General features: G+C 46.5%; 1 protein-coding gene across 2 annotated transcripts in view; it reads right to left on the reverse strand.

Annotated features, from left to right (window-relative positions):
• Nucleotides 1–7,205, reverse strand: part of STK11IP (serine/threonine kinase 11 interacting protein) — a 68,566-nt gene extending 61,361 nt beyond the window's left edge. For both annotated transcript variants that reach the window (XM_066575537.1, XM_066575536.1), the window contains exons 1-2: nucleotides 7,091–7,205; nucleotides 340–404 (exon numbers count right to left, since the gene is read on the reverse strand). In XM_066575537.1, the coding sequence (XP_066431634.1) occupies nucleotides 340–400 (61 nt within the window). In that variant the 5' untranslated portion in view covers nucleotides 401–404; nucleotides 7,091–7,205. The remainder of the gene's footprint in view (nucleotides 1–339; nucleotides 405–7,090) is intronic.
• Between the last annotated feature and the right edge of the window lie 10,408 nt (nucleotides 7,206–17,613).

The raw sequence follows: 17,613 nt of genomic DNA on the forward strand, positions 1-17,613 counted from the left end.
GTAGTGCTGCCCTGCCTGCAGACCTTCCAGAGACACCTTGCACAGAAGCCTCCATGCTACTTGAGGACCACCCTCCAATGCCAACCTGCCTGGGGACACCAAGCATTAGCACCCTGGCGCCAGAGTCCAGAGACTCCCTGCCCCAAGATTACCCTACACAAAAAACTCACCAAAGCCACCCTCCTTAGAGACTGCCCCCCAGTGCCACCATCTCTAGAGATCCAGGCCACCCTAACCCCCCGAAATTCAACTTACATGAAGATCCTAACCCCTGGGACACCTTGCTTGGAAAACCGAAGCACCACCACCCTGACCCAGCACAGCCTATCCTACACCTACCATGGTCTCGCAGAAGCTGAGCAAGGCCTTGGACCATGGACTCCGGAGCCTCAGTCTTCATTTACCTGATGAGGAAACAAAAACGGCATTATATTGTCGCAGCGTGCAATAGGACACCAATACACTAACGATATATGTCAGCGCCCCTCTCAGGTCTGTGCCAGCATTAATATACATGTGCCTTTGGGTTTCAATTTTGCACAATTTTGAAGATATCTGCTTGCTGTCAATGAATGCATGGCTGAGGGCCATAAAGACCCCAAAGCATTCACATTGGAGTGTTTGCTACAATTGTATCTGGTCCAATTCCGCTGGACTATCACATTGTAACAATCTATCAGAACAGGAGAGATTTGTTTTGGTACAGAGAATAGTCTATACTGGATACAGTAGTATCAATGCTTGCTGTAAATGAACGCAACCAAGGTTTGTCTACATCCAAAGGCTGAAATCACGTTGGACACAGAGAGACACAAGAGTTTGCTACATATACCCGGTCTAAACAAACCTCTGTGAGCCAAAGGGTGTAAACTACAGGCTTTACCAGCACAAGGGTCTACCCAGCGGCATACTCTGTGTGCGGCGTCCCGATTCGGCATTCATAGCGCCACCCTCACGGTCTCTCTGCTGCAGCAACTACTTCAGTCTACTACCAGCAACTCTCCTGGAGGGGGTGACTAACAGAATGGTATTTAACAAGGAGAAATGCAAAGTCCTACATCTGGGCAAGAAAAATGAAAAAGAGCACATACAGAGTTAGAGGAATTGGGCTAAGCAGCAGCATATGTGAAAAAGACTTGGGTATACTAATAGATCATAGACTGAACATGAGTCAACAATGTGATGCAGCAGCCAAAAAGGCAAACACAATTCTGGGATGTATTAAGAGAAGCATAGAGTCTAGATCACATGGTCATTATTCCCCTCCACTCTTCCTTCGTCAGAGCTCATCTGGAATAATGTGTCCAGTTTTGGGCACCCACTTTAAAAAATGACAGACAAACTGGAGCAATTTCAGAGAAGAGTTACCAAGATGGTGAGCGGTCTGCAAATCATGTCCTATGAGGAACGGTTAAACGGTTTCTGGGAATGTTTAGCTTGCAGAAGCAAAGGCTGAGAGGAGACTTAATAGCTGTCTACAAATATCCGAAGGGCTGTCACAGTGCAGAGGGATCAGCCCTATTCTCATCTGCACAAGGAAAGACTAGAAGCAATGGGATGAAACTGAAAGGGAGGAGACACAGATTAGATATTAGACAATGAGGTGATCAATGAGTGGAACAGGTTACCACGGGAGGTGGAGAGTTCTCCTTCAATGGAAGTGTTCAAACAAAGGCTGGACAAATATCTGTCTGGGATGATGTAGTGATCCTGCACTGAGCTGGGGGGGGGTCGGACGCGATGACCCTGGAGGTCCCTTCCAACTCTACCATTCTATGATTCTATGGATCTAGGCCTGTTTAGGAGGCACACGTTCTTGTTGCTAGCTGACCTGCACAGAGGCATTACTCCCATGCACTCGTATCCACACTACTAGCAGGATCTGGAGATGTGTGGAGGCACTTGGCCACTGCGGTGTTACTCAGGGCATTACTCTCTATGTTCAGGTGCCCATGAACACTACTAGTAGGAAAAGAAGCCCTTAAATGTACCCCGACGCTGCTCTTGGCACGTCAGTTACATCCATGTTGTCATTTCCCGGTCCGCAACCATCATGGTCCTCACGGTTGTACCTCCCTGTCGCCATGTTAGTCAGCGCATGGGGAAACCAGTACCATCCTGGGAGAAGACCACCAAAAACCTGAAGAGTAAGGCTGGTGGCAAACGGCTGCACGTTCTCCGCGTAATTCCATATACAGCATGCGACCCCATTACAACCTATAAGGTTATCGCCATGGATGTATTTTCACACGGACCAATGATCTTTGTCAAAAAGACTCATGGCATCCCCAATCCTGCATGTTTCACAGATGAGAAACAAGACAAGCAGACTGGTTTCTGTGTGCCGATCGGTGCGAGTTACGCCCGAATCCCTGGGGTGCAATCGCAGTTACAGCCATGTGCCACCAGCCTAAAGAGTCTGCAATATGATAGTACCAAGCTGGAGGAGCCGCACGGCTGAGATGACGTGACCGTGGCTCCTATGCGCACAACGCCATATGAAGTTATAATGGAGCTTTGCCACTACTGTAGGTAGCAGAATAGCAACGTGGAGGAGGATTTAGAAGGCCGTTTCGGTGTGCAAAAGTCATAAAACTTGGCGCACACCCACTTGTGCAAACATTTTTTGACTTTGACAGGTATGCTGTCCTCCGCCACTTTACGTCACAAACCGGAGCAAATTATACCTGAAGTTTCCCCTAGCTCTGAGCTGGCACAGATCTTTACGGAGCAGCCGCATGCGCCTTCTCCATATATTAGGAGCATCGTACACGGCAGAATATTAAGATCAGCAAATGAAAGGTCGGTCTTAGTAAATCACCTTCAGTCTATAAATCTTTCATTTTTTCATGCACACCAGCGTGTTGGCGCAGCATTTACATGCAGGAGAAATAACTTGCAACACGCTCTATTTCGCTGCGTATAATAGGCTAATTTGTATGCAATACATTGCGAAGGGGCAGCGTTTCAATACGTTGAGAGCGGGGAATTTAACAAAAAAAAATCTGAAGTTGCACACTGCGCACGTCCGTGACGTCAGGTTCCCAGGAACACGCAGTGCCATACTAGGCCCACACACCGTCTCCGCCGGCAGAGCGTATGGGCCATGTAGGTGTAAAACGCTGTTGGAGCCCCGCGGTGTTTCACGCATACGCCTGCGGGCATGAGGACTGAAATACAGAATGAAACAATGTGGATGCAGCGCCCCTTCAAATCCTGTAAAATGCTGGACTGACGGAAACCGATGAACTGCATTATAGTCAATGCAGTACGTTTATTCCCGTCATGGCGGTCCCGATCGGCCGACGGCTGCAGTTTTCCTATTCCCATTAACGAAGTGGAACCCTGAAGCCCTGATGTGAATGAGCCTTCAGTGACAAATGTGGTCAGGGGGAGCGGCTTCATTACCTTGTAAGCCCTTTTACATGCAACGATTATCACTCAAAATTCATTCAAACGTCTAAAAGCGAGCGATAATCGTTGCATGTAAACGCGGGCGGTCGTGCGTTATTAGAATCAATTGTTGTTCAGCGCTGGTTTTTAGCCGGCATAAAAACTATAGGCGAGCTGCTCAGAACGTGTTCCATTTAAATGCAGTTTGTTCAGTCTTTTCATTGACTAAAGGCCCATTTACACCAGCAGATGATTGTACAAAGATCGCGCAAATGACAGTTTGAGTGACAGCTTTGAGCGATCATTTTGCATAAAGTATTAGGTAGCTACTCAGCTACTTAATAGCAATTAGGTATGCAAATAAAGCCTTCACTGAATGCAGTTAATAGCCCAAGGGCTCTTATCTGCACTCAGATCCTTTGTTCTCCACAGGGAAACAATGCTATCAGCACTCTCCATGGAGAACTGCTGATAAGAGTGAAGGACGATTTTTGGGTTGGACTGAATTTAAGGATCAGCTAGTAGTGCCCAAAAAGCGCACAATAAGCGTGCGTTTAAATGCGCCAATGATCGCTAAAACGATCGCCGATTAGCAAGTTTTTAGCGATCGGCTGGTGTAAATGGGCCTTTAATGATGGTTTTGTTTACTTTGCATACACAATGAGCGCAGTGTTTACTCATGCGGAGAGAGGATAATGTACTCATTGTGTATGTAAGGCAGAAGACAAGCCATCTCCCAGCCAGATAACCTCACACAAATACGTGCCAGCTGCTAATGAGCTTACTTATTAATGAAGGAACACACATTTTAGGTGAAAGTTATTTTATTAAAAATGTCGTCAATTAGTTCACCGTTTGCACACTTGTGCGGTTGTTTAAGCAATAATTGTAGCATGTAAAAGTGCCTTTACTCCATTCACTGACAGCAAGCAGAACTGTTAATATAGGAAGGAAGTGGAACACAAATGTACTCATTCCTCCCCTAGAAGTTGTCGGAGTGGATGAAACTTTCTCTGCGCAATTGTAAAGTTGATATAAGTAAATGATTACAATATCAGCGCAAAAGAGTCACTTATTGTGGAGAACCGACCCCTTGTAGGGAGGCTCTAGTACCCCGTTGTACCACCTCTAGCTTGGGTACAAGATGTGATACGGGCAAGCATGGAGGCTCTAGTACCCTGTTGTACAGCCTCTAGCTTGGATACATGATGTGATACAGGAGGGAATGGAGGCTCTAGTACCCTGTTGTACCGCCTCTAGCTTGGATACGAGATGTGATAAGGGCAGGCATGGAGGCTCTAGTACCTTGTTGTACCGCCTCTAGCTTGGATACAAGATGTGATACGGGTGGGCATGAAGGCTCTAGTACCCTGTTGTATCGCCTCGAGCTTGGATAGAAGATGTGATAAGGGCAGGCATGGAGGTATACAGATTCTGTATGGTATTCTGCAGCATATCAATCCACAATTGCTGTAAACGAGCCTCTAGATCGTGCATACCCGTAGGTTGTGGAAGTTGGCATCCCAGATGGTCCCCTTGTGTGTGCGGCCGAGCATTATCCTGCTGGAAGCCACCATGAGAGGAATACATGTGGCTGCAGGATGTCCTGAACATATCGCTGAGCGGTCGTTGTCCTTTGTACCACTACTAGAGGGGACCGATTGTCGTCTGCGAAGGCCCCCCCCCCCCCCAGACTATCATGCCAGTAGGGGGCAGTGTGCCGCTCCACAGCAAAGGAAGGATTGAGGCACTCATCCCGAGATCTCCAGACACAAACACGGCTGTCGTCAGCGCCCAAACTAAACTTTGATTCATCACTGAAGACAACGCAGTTCCACTCTATAGCATCCAGTTTCATCGTTCACAACATCACTGCAAACAGAGCTGATGGTAGGGGTCAGGGGTCGTACATGTAATGGGGGCCACAAGCCAAATGTCCTTTAGTGAAGAACCTGGAATTGGCTCCAACAGACATAGGGGTGTAACGATGGTGCCCCCTGTCTCTGGATTGTAACAACGAAACAATTGCAGCTGCTGGTGCTTGTAGGACGATCAGACGCTCATCTCTACTGGTGGTCTGTAGGGGGCGCCCTGAGCCCGGTCACCTTGTGTGCCCTCACACATCCACTGGACCCAACACCTCCTAACAGTCTGGTCAGACACTCCTCTCTACTGGTGGTCTGTAGGGGGCGTCCTGAGACTGGTCACCTTGTGTGCCCTCATACACTGGTCCCAACACCCCCTAACAGTCTGGTCAGATGCTCCTCTCTACTGGTGGTCTGTCGGGGGTCCTGAGCCCGATCTCCTTGTGTGCGCTCACACATCCACTGGTCCCAACACCTCCTAACAGTCCGGTCAAACGCTCCTCTCTACTGGTGGTCTGTCGGGGGTCCTGAGCCCGGTCACTTTGTGTGCCCTCACACATCCACTGGTCCCAACACACCCTAACAGTCTGGTCAGACGCTCCTCTCTACTGGTGGTCTGTCGGAGGGGCCTGAGCCCGGTCACCTTGTGTGCCCTCATCCATTGGTCCCAACACCCCCTAACAGTCTGGTCAGACGCTCCTCTCTACTGGTGGTCTGTCGGGAGTCCTGAGCCCGGTCACCTTGTGTGCCCTCACACATCCACTGGTCCCAACACCTCCTAACAGTCTGGTCAGACACTCCTCTCTACCGGTGATCTGTAGGAGGTCCTGAGCCCGGTCACCTTGTGTGCCCTCACACATCCACTGGTCCCAACACCTCCTAACAGTCTGGTCAGACACTCCTCTCTACTGGTGGTCTGTCGGGGGTCCTGAGCCCGGTCACCTTGTGTGCCCTCACACATCCACTGGTCCCAACACCTCCTAACAGTCTGGTCAGACGGTCCTCTCTACTGGTGGTCTGTCGGGGGGTCCTGAGCCCGGTCACCTTGTGTGCCCGCACACATCCACTGGTCCCAACACCTCCTAACAGTCTGGAGAGATACTGCTCTCTACTGGCTGTCCGTAGGGGGCCACCTGAGCCCGGTCACCCTGTGTGCCCTCACACATCCACTGGTCCCAACACCTCCTAACAGTCTGGTCAGACGCTCCTCTCTACTGGTGGTCTGTAGGGGGCGTCCTGAGCCCGGTCACCTTGTGTGCCCTCACACATCCACTGGCCCCAACATCTCCTAACAGTCTGGTCAGAACGGCCGGTGGGGAACAATTCATCGCTACGTCCATCCAGCTTCTCACATCCCAATAATGCGCCCCTCTCAGACTTTGGTAACAGGGGGAAATCTCTTCTCTGCGTTACAGAGGCGTCTAGTGGTCAACAAGCTCTACACAAACAGAAGAAGAGGTCACTATACACAAGGAGCCTCCGAGAGCCTCTTATAGGCCAAGGGGGGGAACCACTTTTAGGGCCTCCGGTGACAAGACCGTCCATCTAATCACCACAACTCTCATCATTTACACATCTGCCTGAGATGGAACTGCAGGATGAGTATTGCAGCAAATAGACAACTTCTTCTATGGGTGTGATTAGAAACTTTGCAACATACTTTCAGCTTCTCCAGAATACTAGAACCTCCTTTAAATGACTCAAATTACACATTTACATATATTTGCATATTCTTGCACTATAATGAGGCTCTGCAGAAACAACACTAATGATGGATAATAAGCGCTGCATCACAGAGGAGAAGCCAGTTTCAGTCTATGGAGACTGCATACCTTCCCTCCGGCTCTCTCGGTCCCGGGCTGCTCGCAGTTCCTTGTTGTCTCCGGTCACCTGCAGCTTCCTGGCTGATTCTCTGCAGCAGTTTCCCCAGCACTCAGAACACTTCCGGTCTCTGTTGTAGCGTATGAGACTGAAGCCAAGCACTAGTACACCCGCCTCCCAGACACCAAAGAGAGGAGGAAAATCGAAGAGGAGCGTCCACTGGCAGAGCCTATCTCCTACTATGTACCATAGAGTTGAGTGAAGGCAAGCTAAAAAGAAAAAGCCTCACACACCTCCCAGATACAATAAAGAAAAGGGCGGAAAAGAAGGAGCGACCAATATCTCCCGCTATTTACCATAGAGTTGTGTATTAAATAATACACAAAAATGTAAAATAATTGTCATTTGTATTGGAGAATTGCGATGTAAAAGCTGTAAAGAATCAGTAGACAGTGGTTTGTAATCTGTGGCTCTAGAGATGCTGTGGAACTACAACTCTCAGCATGCCATCACAGGCTGCAGTACCAGGGTATGCTGGGAGTTGTAGTCTCACAACAGCTGGAGGAAACAGATTAGAGATTGCTACTATAGAGCAATGTGTAATATGTTAGTTCAGTAAAGGCTAAATTTGCAGCGGTGCCTCGTCTCTGCGCTGTTTTTCTGCCGTTTTATTGACACGCATTCGACACAACGTAGCACTTTTTTTTTGCAAAAAGCCAGGCAGCTGATGGGGAAAGCGAACGGACCCAATTATTGTCAATGTGGTTCGTCTGGTACTGTTCGGCTCCATCCAGAGACAGAGCCGATCGGCCCCGAACGGAATGGGAAACCGGAACCCCCAACGCAGATGTCAGGATTTCCTGACTGAACGGATCCGTTCTATGACAGATTCAAAGGGATCCCACTGGCTGTAATTTGGTCCGTCTGGTTCCGTTGGGCTTGGTTTACATAGGGCGGAAATCTTGCGGAACGTCCACAGCGGGACCGCACGGAAATTACGCAAGATTTCCACAGCTGAAGCCCTGAGATATTTGGCGAGGGTTTTGAAAGTGGCTTATTCCGCTGCGGCCATCTCTCTACATAGACAAGAAAGAGCCCGCAGCGGAAATGACGATACAATTGACATTAGCGCGGCTTTGAATTCCGTGCGGCATGTAAGTTTCAGTGAGGCTTGTTGCAAATCTCGTCCACTTTGCTGCTTAGTCTCAGGCTTAAGATTGCAGGCGGAATTTCCGTGCAGAAAGTCCGCGGCAATTTCGCCCCGCGTGAACCCAGCCTGAAGCCCTCCATCATGCTGCTCTACAGGACTGTGCAAAAGTTTTAGGCAGGCGTGGAAAAATGCTTCAAAGTAAAAATGTTTTCAAAAATAGAAGCGTTAGTTCACATCTGCGTTAGGCTGCCTGTCCACGGGCGTTTTTACATTGCGTTCTCCGTGGCAATAATCCGGCCACGGGGAACGCAATGCACGCTTTCCATAATGTTGCTATGGAAAGCGCAGCCCCCCTATCCTTGAGCGGAGAATTTTAGCGATTCTCCACTCGCTGCCAGCAATTCGCAGCATGCTGTGAATTGCCGTGATTCTCCGCGGTCAGCCTATCTGTCAGATAAAGCCCTAATGCAGATGTGAAATGAATAATAATGGCTTATTTTTGTCAATTAACAAAATGCAAAGTGACTGAATAAAAGAGAAATCTAAATCAAATCAATATTTGGTGTGACCGCCCTTTGTCTTCACAACAACATCAGTTCTTCTAGGTATATAGTTTGTCAGGTGTGTGATTAACCAGTTATACCAAACAGGTGATAATAACCATCATTTTCATATGGAGGTTGAAATACAGTCATTCACAGAAACAGCTGAGTAGGAGGCCTAAAACTGGGTGAGAAACAGCCAAACTCTGCTACAAAGGAGAGGTTGTGGAAGACAGTTTCATGTAACGGGTCATACACTATGGCAAGACTGAGTACAGCCAGACATAAAATAGTTATATGACACCAGCAAGGTCCCTCCCAGGCAAAGACTTCCAAGCAGACTGGAGTTTCAAGATGTCTTGTTTAAGCTGTTTTGAAGAAGCACAAAGAAACTGGCAACGTTGAGGAACATAGAGGCAGTGGTTGGCCAAGGAAACTTAGTGCAGCAAATCAAATATACAGCATGCTTACTTCCCTTAGAAATCAGAAAATGTCCAGCAGTGCCATCTGCTTATAACTGGCAGAAATAAGTTTGGCCAGGAGTGGTCTTCATGGAAAAATTGTGCACAAAAGCCATACCTTCAACATTAAAATTAGGTCATGTAACTCAACTAGGCATGAAAACATAGGAACCGGGGTGCAGAAAAAATGTCAGCAGATGATCTGGACTGATGAGTGAAAATATGAAATATTTGGCTGTAACAGAAGGCAAATTGTTCACCAAAGAGCGGGAGAGTGTCTGCAGGTAGCAGTGAAGCATGGTGGTGAGCGGTAGAATAATGAGTGTCTGCAGGCAGCAGTGAAGCATGGTGGAGAGCCGTTGAATAATGAGTGTCTGCACGCAGCAGTGAAGCATGGTGGAGAGTGGTACAATAATGAGTGTCTGCAGGCAGCAGTGAAGCATGGTGTAGAGCGGTACAATAATGTGTGTCTTCAGGCAGCAGTGAAACATGGCAGAGAGCAGTGCAATAATGAGTATCTGCAGCCAACAGTGAAGCATGGTGAAGAGCAGTACAATAATGAGTGTCTGCAGGCTGCAGTGGAGCATCACATACAACAGTCAACCTCCCTAATAGTGAAAATATGAAATATTTGGCTGTAACAGAAGGCAAATTGTTCACCAAAGAGCGGGAGAGTGTCTGCAGGTAGCAGTGAAGCATGGTGGTGAGCGGTAGAATAATGAGTGTCTGCAGGCAGCAGTGAAGCATGGTGGAGAGCTGTACAATAATAAGTGTCTTCAGGCAGCAGCAAAGCATGGTGGAGAGCAGTACAATAATAAGTGTCTTCAGGCAACAGTGAAATATGGTGGAGAGCGGTACAATAATGACTATCTGCAGGTAGCAGTGAAGCATGGTGAAGAGCAGTACAATAATGAGTGTCTGCAGGCAGCAGTGTAGCATGGTGAAGAGCAGTACAATAATGAGTGTCTGCAGGCTGCAGTGGAGCATCACATACAACAGTCAACCTCCCTAATAGTGGTATGAGGGACAATGACAGCCCAGCGATATGTTCAGGACATCCTGCAGCCACATGTATTTCTCTCATGGTGGCTTCCAGCAGGATAATGCTCAGCCGCACACACAAGGGGGTCACAGGAAGCCCCCACAACATTAAGACCTCCGTGGCTGCCCGGTCACTAGATTTGTCGCCAATAGAACATCTTGCATCCAAGCCAGAGGTCGCCCAACAGGTTACTAGAGCCTCCATGCCTGCCTGTATCACATCTTGTATCCAAGCTACAGGCAGTATAACAGAGTACTAGAGCCTCCATTCTCACCCATATCACGTCTTGCATACAGGCTAGAGGTGGTACAACAGGGTACTAGAGCCTCCATGCCCACCTATATCACATCTTGTATCCAAGCAAAACAGAAGAAAAATAGTCGTGGCAGCAGACTTGATAAAGACCATGTTAGATCGAAACGTCGTATGGTGACTGGAGGAATAAAGGTTTTGTGATTGCATCGTTTCCTGCTGCCACAGCTATTTTTCTTCTGACTGGCTTTCTGGAGCTGAGCGATCCGGCTCCTTGCTGCGGCTGGCACATTGGACGGTCCCACCCAGAGGGTTATATGGCGTTGTGCTGCCCTGGACTTTGCTATTGTATCCAAGCAAAGGTGGTACAGCACAGTACTAGAGTCTCTATGTCCCCGTATCACATCTTGTATCCAAGGTAGAGGTGGTACAACAGGGTACTAGAGTCTTCATGCCTGCCCGTGTTACATCTTGTATCCAAGCTAGAGGCAGTACAACAGGGTACTAGAGCCTTCTTGCCCGCCCGTATCACATCTTGTATCCAAGCTAGAGGTGGTACAACAGGCTACTAGAGTCTTCATGCCTGCGCCTGTCACATCTTGTATCCAAGCTGGAGGTGGTACAACAGGGTAATAGAGCCTCTATGCCTGCCTGTATCACATCTTGTATCCAAGCTAGAGGTGGTACAACAGGGTACTAGAGCCTCCATGCCCATGTGTATCACATCTATCACATCTTGTATCCAAGCTAAAGGTGGTACAACAGGGTACTATAGTCTCAATGCCTGCCCGTATCACATCTTGTATCCAAGCTAGAGTCTCCCTACAAGGGGTCGGTTCTCCACAATAAATGATCCTTTTGCTCTGATATTGTAACCACTTACTTATATCAGTGTTATAATCACTCAGAGAAAGTCTCATTCCATTCCGGCAATTTCTTTCACGTGACTCAGCTTACACAGTAACATAGTATGTTTAGGCTGATTGAAGACAATGTCCATCTAGTTCAGCCTGTTCCCTTCCCCCGTGTCGATCTAGAGGAAGACCAAAAAACCCCAATGAGGCAGAAGCCAATTTTCTCGACTCTATAATGGCAGCCAGAGTAATCCCTGGACCAACATTTTGATAATTCCTACCTGACTGTAATACCCAGATCAACAACCCTGCTGGTCCCCTAATGTCTATATCCTGTATATCTTTCCGCTCTAGAAATACATCTAGTCCCTCTCAAACTCCTCTATGGGTTTTGCCATCACTACGTCCTCCGGCAGAGAGTTCCACAGTCTCACTGCTCTTACAGTAAAGAACCCTTTTCTGTGTTAGTGATGAAACCTGCTTTCCTCTAGACGTAGCGGATGTCCTCTTGTTACCGTTGCAGTCCTGGAATAAACAGATCCTGGGAGAGATCCTTGTATCGTCCCCTCATGTATTTATACATAGTTATTTGGTCGCCTCTTAACCTTCTTTTTTCTAGAGTAAATAGTCCCAATTTTGATGCCTCTCTGGGTATTCCAGTCCCGCCATTCCATGTATTAGTTTGGTTGCCCTTCTTTGAACCCCCTCCAGCACTGTAACACTTTCCTGTGCACCGGTGACCAGAATTGTACGCAGTATACCATGTGAGGCCTGACAAGTGCCTTATATAATGTAAGGATAATGTTCTCGCCCCTCGCCCCTATACCTCTTTTAATGCACCCCAAGACTTTATTAGCTTTTGCAGCAGCTGACTGGCATTGACTGCTCCAGGTAAGTCTACAGTCCACTAGTACCCCCAGGTGATGGATTTTTTTTTTATTTAAATGAGTGTATATGAAACAGAGACCACTTTAGTCTCCGTTCCCTTGTAAAGCTCTCGGCTTGTGGTTGAGACTCCGCTCAGCCACGGCTGCCAATAGCCGCACAATCTTACCTTATCAGCAAGATTGTGCTTACATTGGCAGCCGCAGCTGGGCGGAATCTCAGCCACAAGCCGGTAGCTATTCATGGGAACAGAGCTTTTGTTTAGGCTTCACAAGGGTTCTACCCCTTTCCTGTGATTAGGAGGACATAAAAGCTGGAAAGGTCAGAAACCTTGTGAAATGGAGACCAAAGTAGGCTTATTATAGCCAATGATTCCGCCTCAAGGCCATTTTCAGCATTTGAGATGGAACTTTGAGGCAGAAGCCAGTGCCGGAGCTGAAAACTAAGTGTGAACTGAGCCTAAGGGCTCCTCTCCACTGGCAAGGTAATCGCACGTTTTCAGTGCGATGCTCAGTGCCAGCTCTCGCAGGAAAGTCCCACACATGTTGTTCTATGACAACCTTTCCACTAGCGATGTTTAAGGGCAAGCTGCGATGCAAGGATTACAAATCGCAGCAGGAGGATTGTTTCAGCGCTTTGCATTTTTCTGTCGCTCATACAGTGCAATGGCAAAACAGATTCTCGCATCGCAACGCAAAAGCTGGCGATTTTACAGCGTTGTGATGCGATTTTAACATTGCAATTTTTCTTGCAGCGATATTGCCATCGCCAGTGGAAAGGAGTCCTAAAGGTGCCGCGTGTGTATATTTAACCCGTTAATGAAACAGACTTTTTTTTTTCCTCTGGTTTTTCCTCCCCACTTTCAAAAAATGTCTTATTCATTCATTTATGTCGCTGTATGAAGGCTTGTTTTTTGCAGGACGAGTTGTATATTTCAATGGTCCTATTTAATGTAACATAATTACTGAATAACTTAAAAAATTCTAAATGGAATGGAATGGAAACAAATGCAATTCTGCGCGCGGGGGGGGTGGGGGTTACTTGTTTTTAGGGCATACGCAATGCAGAAAAAACAACATTATAACTTTATTCTGTGGGTCAATAATGATACTATGATACTTAAAACAATTTCTTTGAATAAAAAAAAAAGTATTTTCTGCCGCCATATTTGACCCACAATAGCTGTTTGATTTTTCCTTCGAGATAGTTGTGTAAGCCTCATGTCCATGGCACGCGCGGAATCCACATGGGGAATCTTACAGGGAATTCGCCGGCAACCCTGCCTACCTGTCCGTGTCTTGACTCTTCTGTACTGCGGCAGAGTGCGGACGCGCCGGCTGTCGTTCGGCGCACATGCACAGTAGTTTTCTTCTTTCTTTTTTTTAAATCTTCTGCTTTTCCCGCGGAATCTGCTGCCCTGCGGATCGATCGACTGCGGGTCTATCGGCTGTCCTTGACTTCAATGGAAGCTGTCTGTGCAGGAACCACAGCAGAACAGAGCATGCTGCGAATTTTCATCCGCAACTGGTTTCCGCTCGTGTGCATAAAGAATCGTTTTGTGGAGCGGGCCTCCGGAGCAAACATCCCGCAGCAAAAATCCGCCTGTGGACATGAGGCCTAAGGTCTCGTTTTTAGTGGGACGTCCTGTAGTTTCTATTGGTACTATTTTGGAGTACTTATGACTTTTTGATCACTTTTCATTAAATCTTTCCTTGGAGACCAAAAAAAGCATAATTCTAGCATTGTGCGTTTTTTTTCTGACAGCGTTCACAGTGCAGGATAAATTATACGTTACTCTGATAGATCTCACTTTTACGGATAAGGTGATACCAAAAATGTTTTTGGGTTTTTGTTTTGATATTTTTATTATAAATATGGGAAAAGAGTTTTTTGTTATTTTGTTACCTTTTATTTTTTCTAATAATTAGCCTGCATTCACTCCCGCGTTCGGGTCAGTTCAGGGTTTGGAGGAGAGAAACTGAAATAAAACAGAAAAAGGCAGATCCATGCTTTTCCTATTGATTTCAATGGGGTTACAAAAAAATGGAAATCAAGCGGAAAGGCTTTTGCTTGCTTCTATTCCGTTTTGGTTTTTTTGGATGGAAAATAATGCCTTAGACTGCGCTATTGTCCCATCCAAAAAAATGGAAACCTAAGTTTATGGACCAAACTGAAGCCTTAGAGTTTGCTTTTTGTTTTTTTTTAAAACTGTACTGAAGTCAATGGGGAAAAAACTGATCCACATGTTTCCATTTTTTCAGTTTCTCTCCTTCAGGGATAGGAAACCCTGAACTGAGCCGTATCGTAGATGTGGAAGCAGGCTCAATAAAAAAATGTTTTAACTTATCAACTGTGATTTCCACTTGCGTCAGAAAAAATGCAGCATGCTCCATTTCTGAACGGTTTTCCTCCTGGACGGCTTCCATTGAAGTCAATAGAAGCCGTCCATCCGGCGGCTCTTCCGCAAGCATCATTGCTTAAAAGGCAGCGGGCTCTGCGCCATCGCCGAGCAACAGTAAGGCATAATCTGTACTGTGCATGCACACCAGCTGGCGCTTCCACAGTACAGATAAAGAAGAATCCGGACAGGTAAGTGGGGTCACCAGCCGGACACAGGTTCGTATCCCGCTGCCGGATCCCACCCTGTCGTGTGCAGGAGGCCTAAGGAGAAACTCAGACTGATATCATGATCTTAGATCTGAGATTTCCATGCGAGTATGGTGCATTGGTGCATTTTTGCAAGAAATTTACATTGCAGTACATGAGATTTTTTACGTACGTATTTGACAGATGTGAAAATCCCATATTGTTTAAACATGAGAAAATGAAAAATCGCATTCATGAGAGTAAGACGTGATTTTCAACTCAACTCACATAGCAAATAATGGGCAAGTTTTCGTCAAAATTGCAGGAAAATAGTACATACTGCACCTTTTCCATCTCACAGCATCACAGCGAGATGAAAAATGCCCATGTAAATCAACCCATTGAAAGCAATGGGTTAATACATGGCACAAGTGCTTAAGCGCACAACCTGTTCCTTTTTCTCACCCAAGTCAATAAGCCCTTATTCCTCATACTCCATCCTGCCCAGTTCTGTAGTAGTAGTTCTCATGTTGGTGCTGCTGGGAGGAACTCAGTGTAGTAACTCCGATCTAAGTAACGGAGTCCATTCATCAGTAATGGCGCAAGAACAACTGTTTTACACTAAGGATGGCTGACATTACACTATATATAATATTCTACATGGAAAATGAAAATTCCGCTGTTGTTTTTATATTTTCTTGTAAAATGCACGGAACGGCCAATGTATGAGGATGTAGACGCTGCTGGTTAGGACTATGCAGCAACTTTGGCCACGACATTGGCTGTATGACTAAAGATCACAGTGTAGCCTTGTAACAACGCAAAATAATGGAAGTCAATGCAATTACACTGCAGATCGCAAGTTGCAGTGTGGTTATCCGATGATCGCAAGAACTTCAAACTTACTGGACTTCTTGTAACTATCGGATTGTGGGACCCCATAGTTTGCAATGTCACTACTATCTGTGTCATGGCCGAAGCCACCATGTAGCCATCACCTTATAGTAATACCAATCTAATTAGCTGAGTCTGTTGTTCATTAATGAGCTAAAAATGGTAGATGTAACACATATATGAGAAACTTTGAAGATATCCAGAAGGAAGGACCAGGGTAGATTAAAGTGCAACACTTAATTAGACACAATGCTTCGCGTTTCTGTGCCGGATCGGCACCTTCATCTGGCCGGTGACACACCAAAGCAGGAAAACATGGAAATTTAAAAAGACAGAGAAATAGCCGGAGGGTGACATCGGTGGATCACATGGCCACTGTCAGGTGACCCAGTATGCAATATAGTGAATGGTATCCCGGTCAAACAAATACTTAAGCAATACACATATATAGAGACAGAGACATTGTAACTAAATGTGCAGAAATAAAAAGTTGAAACAAAGATAAAATTAAAATACATTAAAGTCGGTGGAATAATGCCGCTGGTATAGACATTCATACATAGTAGGTTAAATTAAGAATCTGTAATAAAACAATTCCTAAATAGTGGTTATCGCTGTACATAATGTCTAACAATGATTATGGAAAAAAGGGATGAAACCAATAGAGTGTCGTAAGGGAGGAGGGAAGATTTGCTCCCGGACGGTTGGAGAACAGACCAGCTGATCACAAGCAAAACCAACGAGCGACATGAAGCAGGGGAGAAAGAAGACAATCAGACCAAGTTTAAGATCAAATTCATAAAGTTGATATTGTAGTACGGATATACTTAGCAGAAAATGGAAGGATAAATAATTAGGGTACTCAGTACATAATTACAAGCTAAAGCGATACATTCATATACAATGAAGCTATACACAAAGATAACGTCATATACAGAACAGCTACAATGTGAGAAGATGGAAAATAGTAAGGAGATAAAGGAACTCAACTGCAAATAGAAAGTAAAATAATGTAGTAATAAACAACCCTACATTGTACCTCAGACGGATCCAAGTAGGTGGGAAACTAAAAAAGGTTAAGGAGTAGAGATGAGCGAGCATACTCGGTAAGGCAATATACTCGAGAGAGCATCGACTTTTTCGAGTATCCGCTGGCTCGTCCCTAAAGATTCGGGGGAGCGCAGGGTCGGGGGCTGCGCGGGGCAGCGAGGGGGAGCGGGGAGGAGAGTGAGAGAGATCCCTATCTCTCTCCCTCCCGATCCCCTCTGCAACCCCCGCGCCCCCCTTCCCCCGAATCTTCAGGGACGAGCCAGCAGGTACTCGAAAAAGTCGATGCTCTCTCGAGTATATCGCCTTACCGAGTATGCTCGCTCATCTCTATTGAGGAAAATATAAGCGGACCCTTAGTAAATAGAAGGTGATCGACCCAAACTACTGCATAGATTCTGTGCAACGGGTAATAGTAAGTAATACACAAGAACATGTAGATGGAAACAAACCGAACCTAAATGGATATTATGTGGAACACTTAATAGTAGTTTGATTAGTAATAGATGATGCACTAAGTATTTACTTGGTTACTAACCAGTATGTTAGATTGTGCTGCTGGGACCTGTTGTTCTACGGGTTTCCAGGAGCACGGATTCACAGGTGTGGGATAATTGAGCTAGCTGGGTATGGATTTCTCCAGCCAGCCAATCCCCACTGGTCTGCTGCTCATATATAGCAGCCCCACTGGCTAGAGGATGCTGGTTTCCCTTCACCCTGGTGTTTGCTTCCATGCATGGTGTTCTGTATGGTGTGGACAGTGATGTGTTTTGTGGGTCTGTGCAGGTGGCCAGACATGTGGTATGAACAGTCCTGTTCTG

This window comes from Eleutherodactylus coqui, chromosome 8 (genome assembly GCF_035609145.1).
Source record: "Eleutherodactylus coqui strain aEleCoq1 chromosome 8, aEleCoq1.hap1, whole genome shotgun sequence".
NCBI classification, from domain to species: Eukaryota; Metazoa; Chordata; class Amphibia; order Anura; family Eleutherodactylidae; genus Eleutherodactylus; species Eleutherodactylus coqui.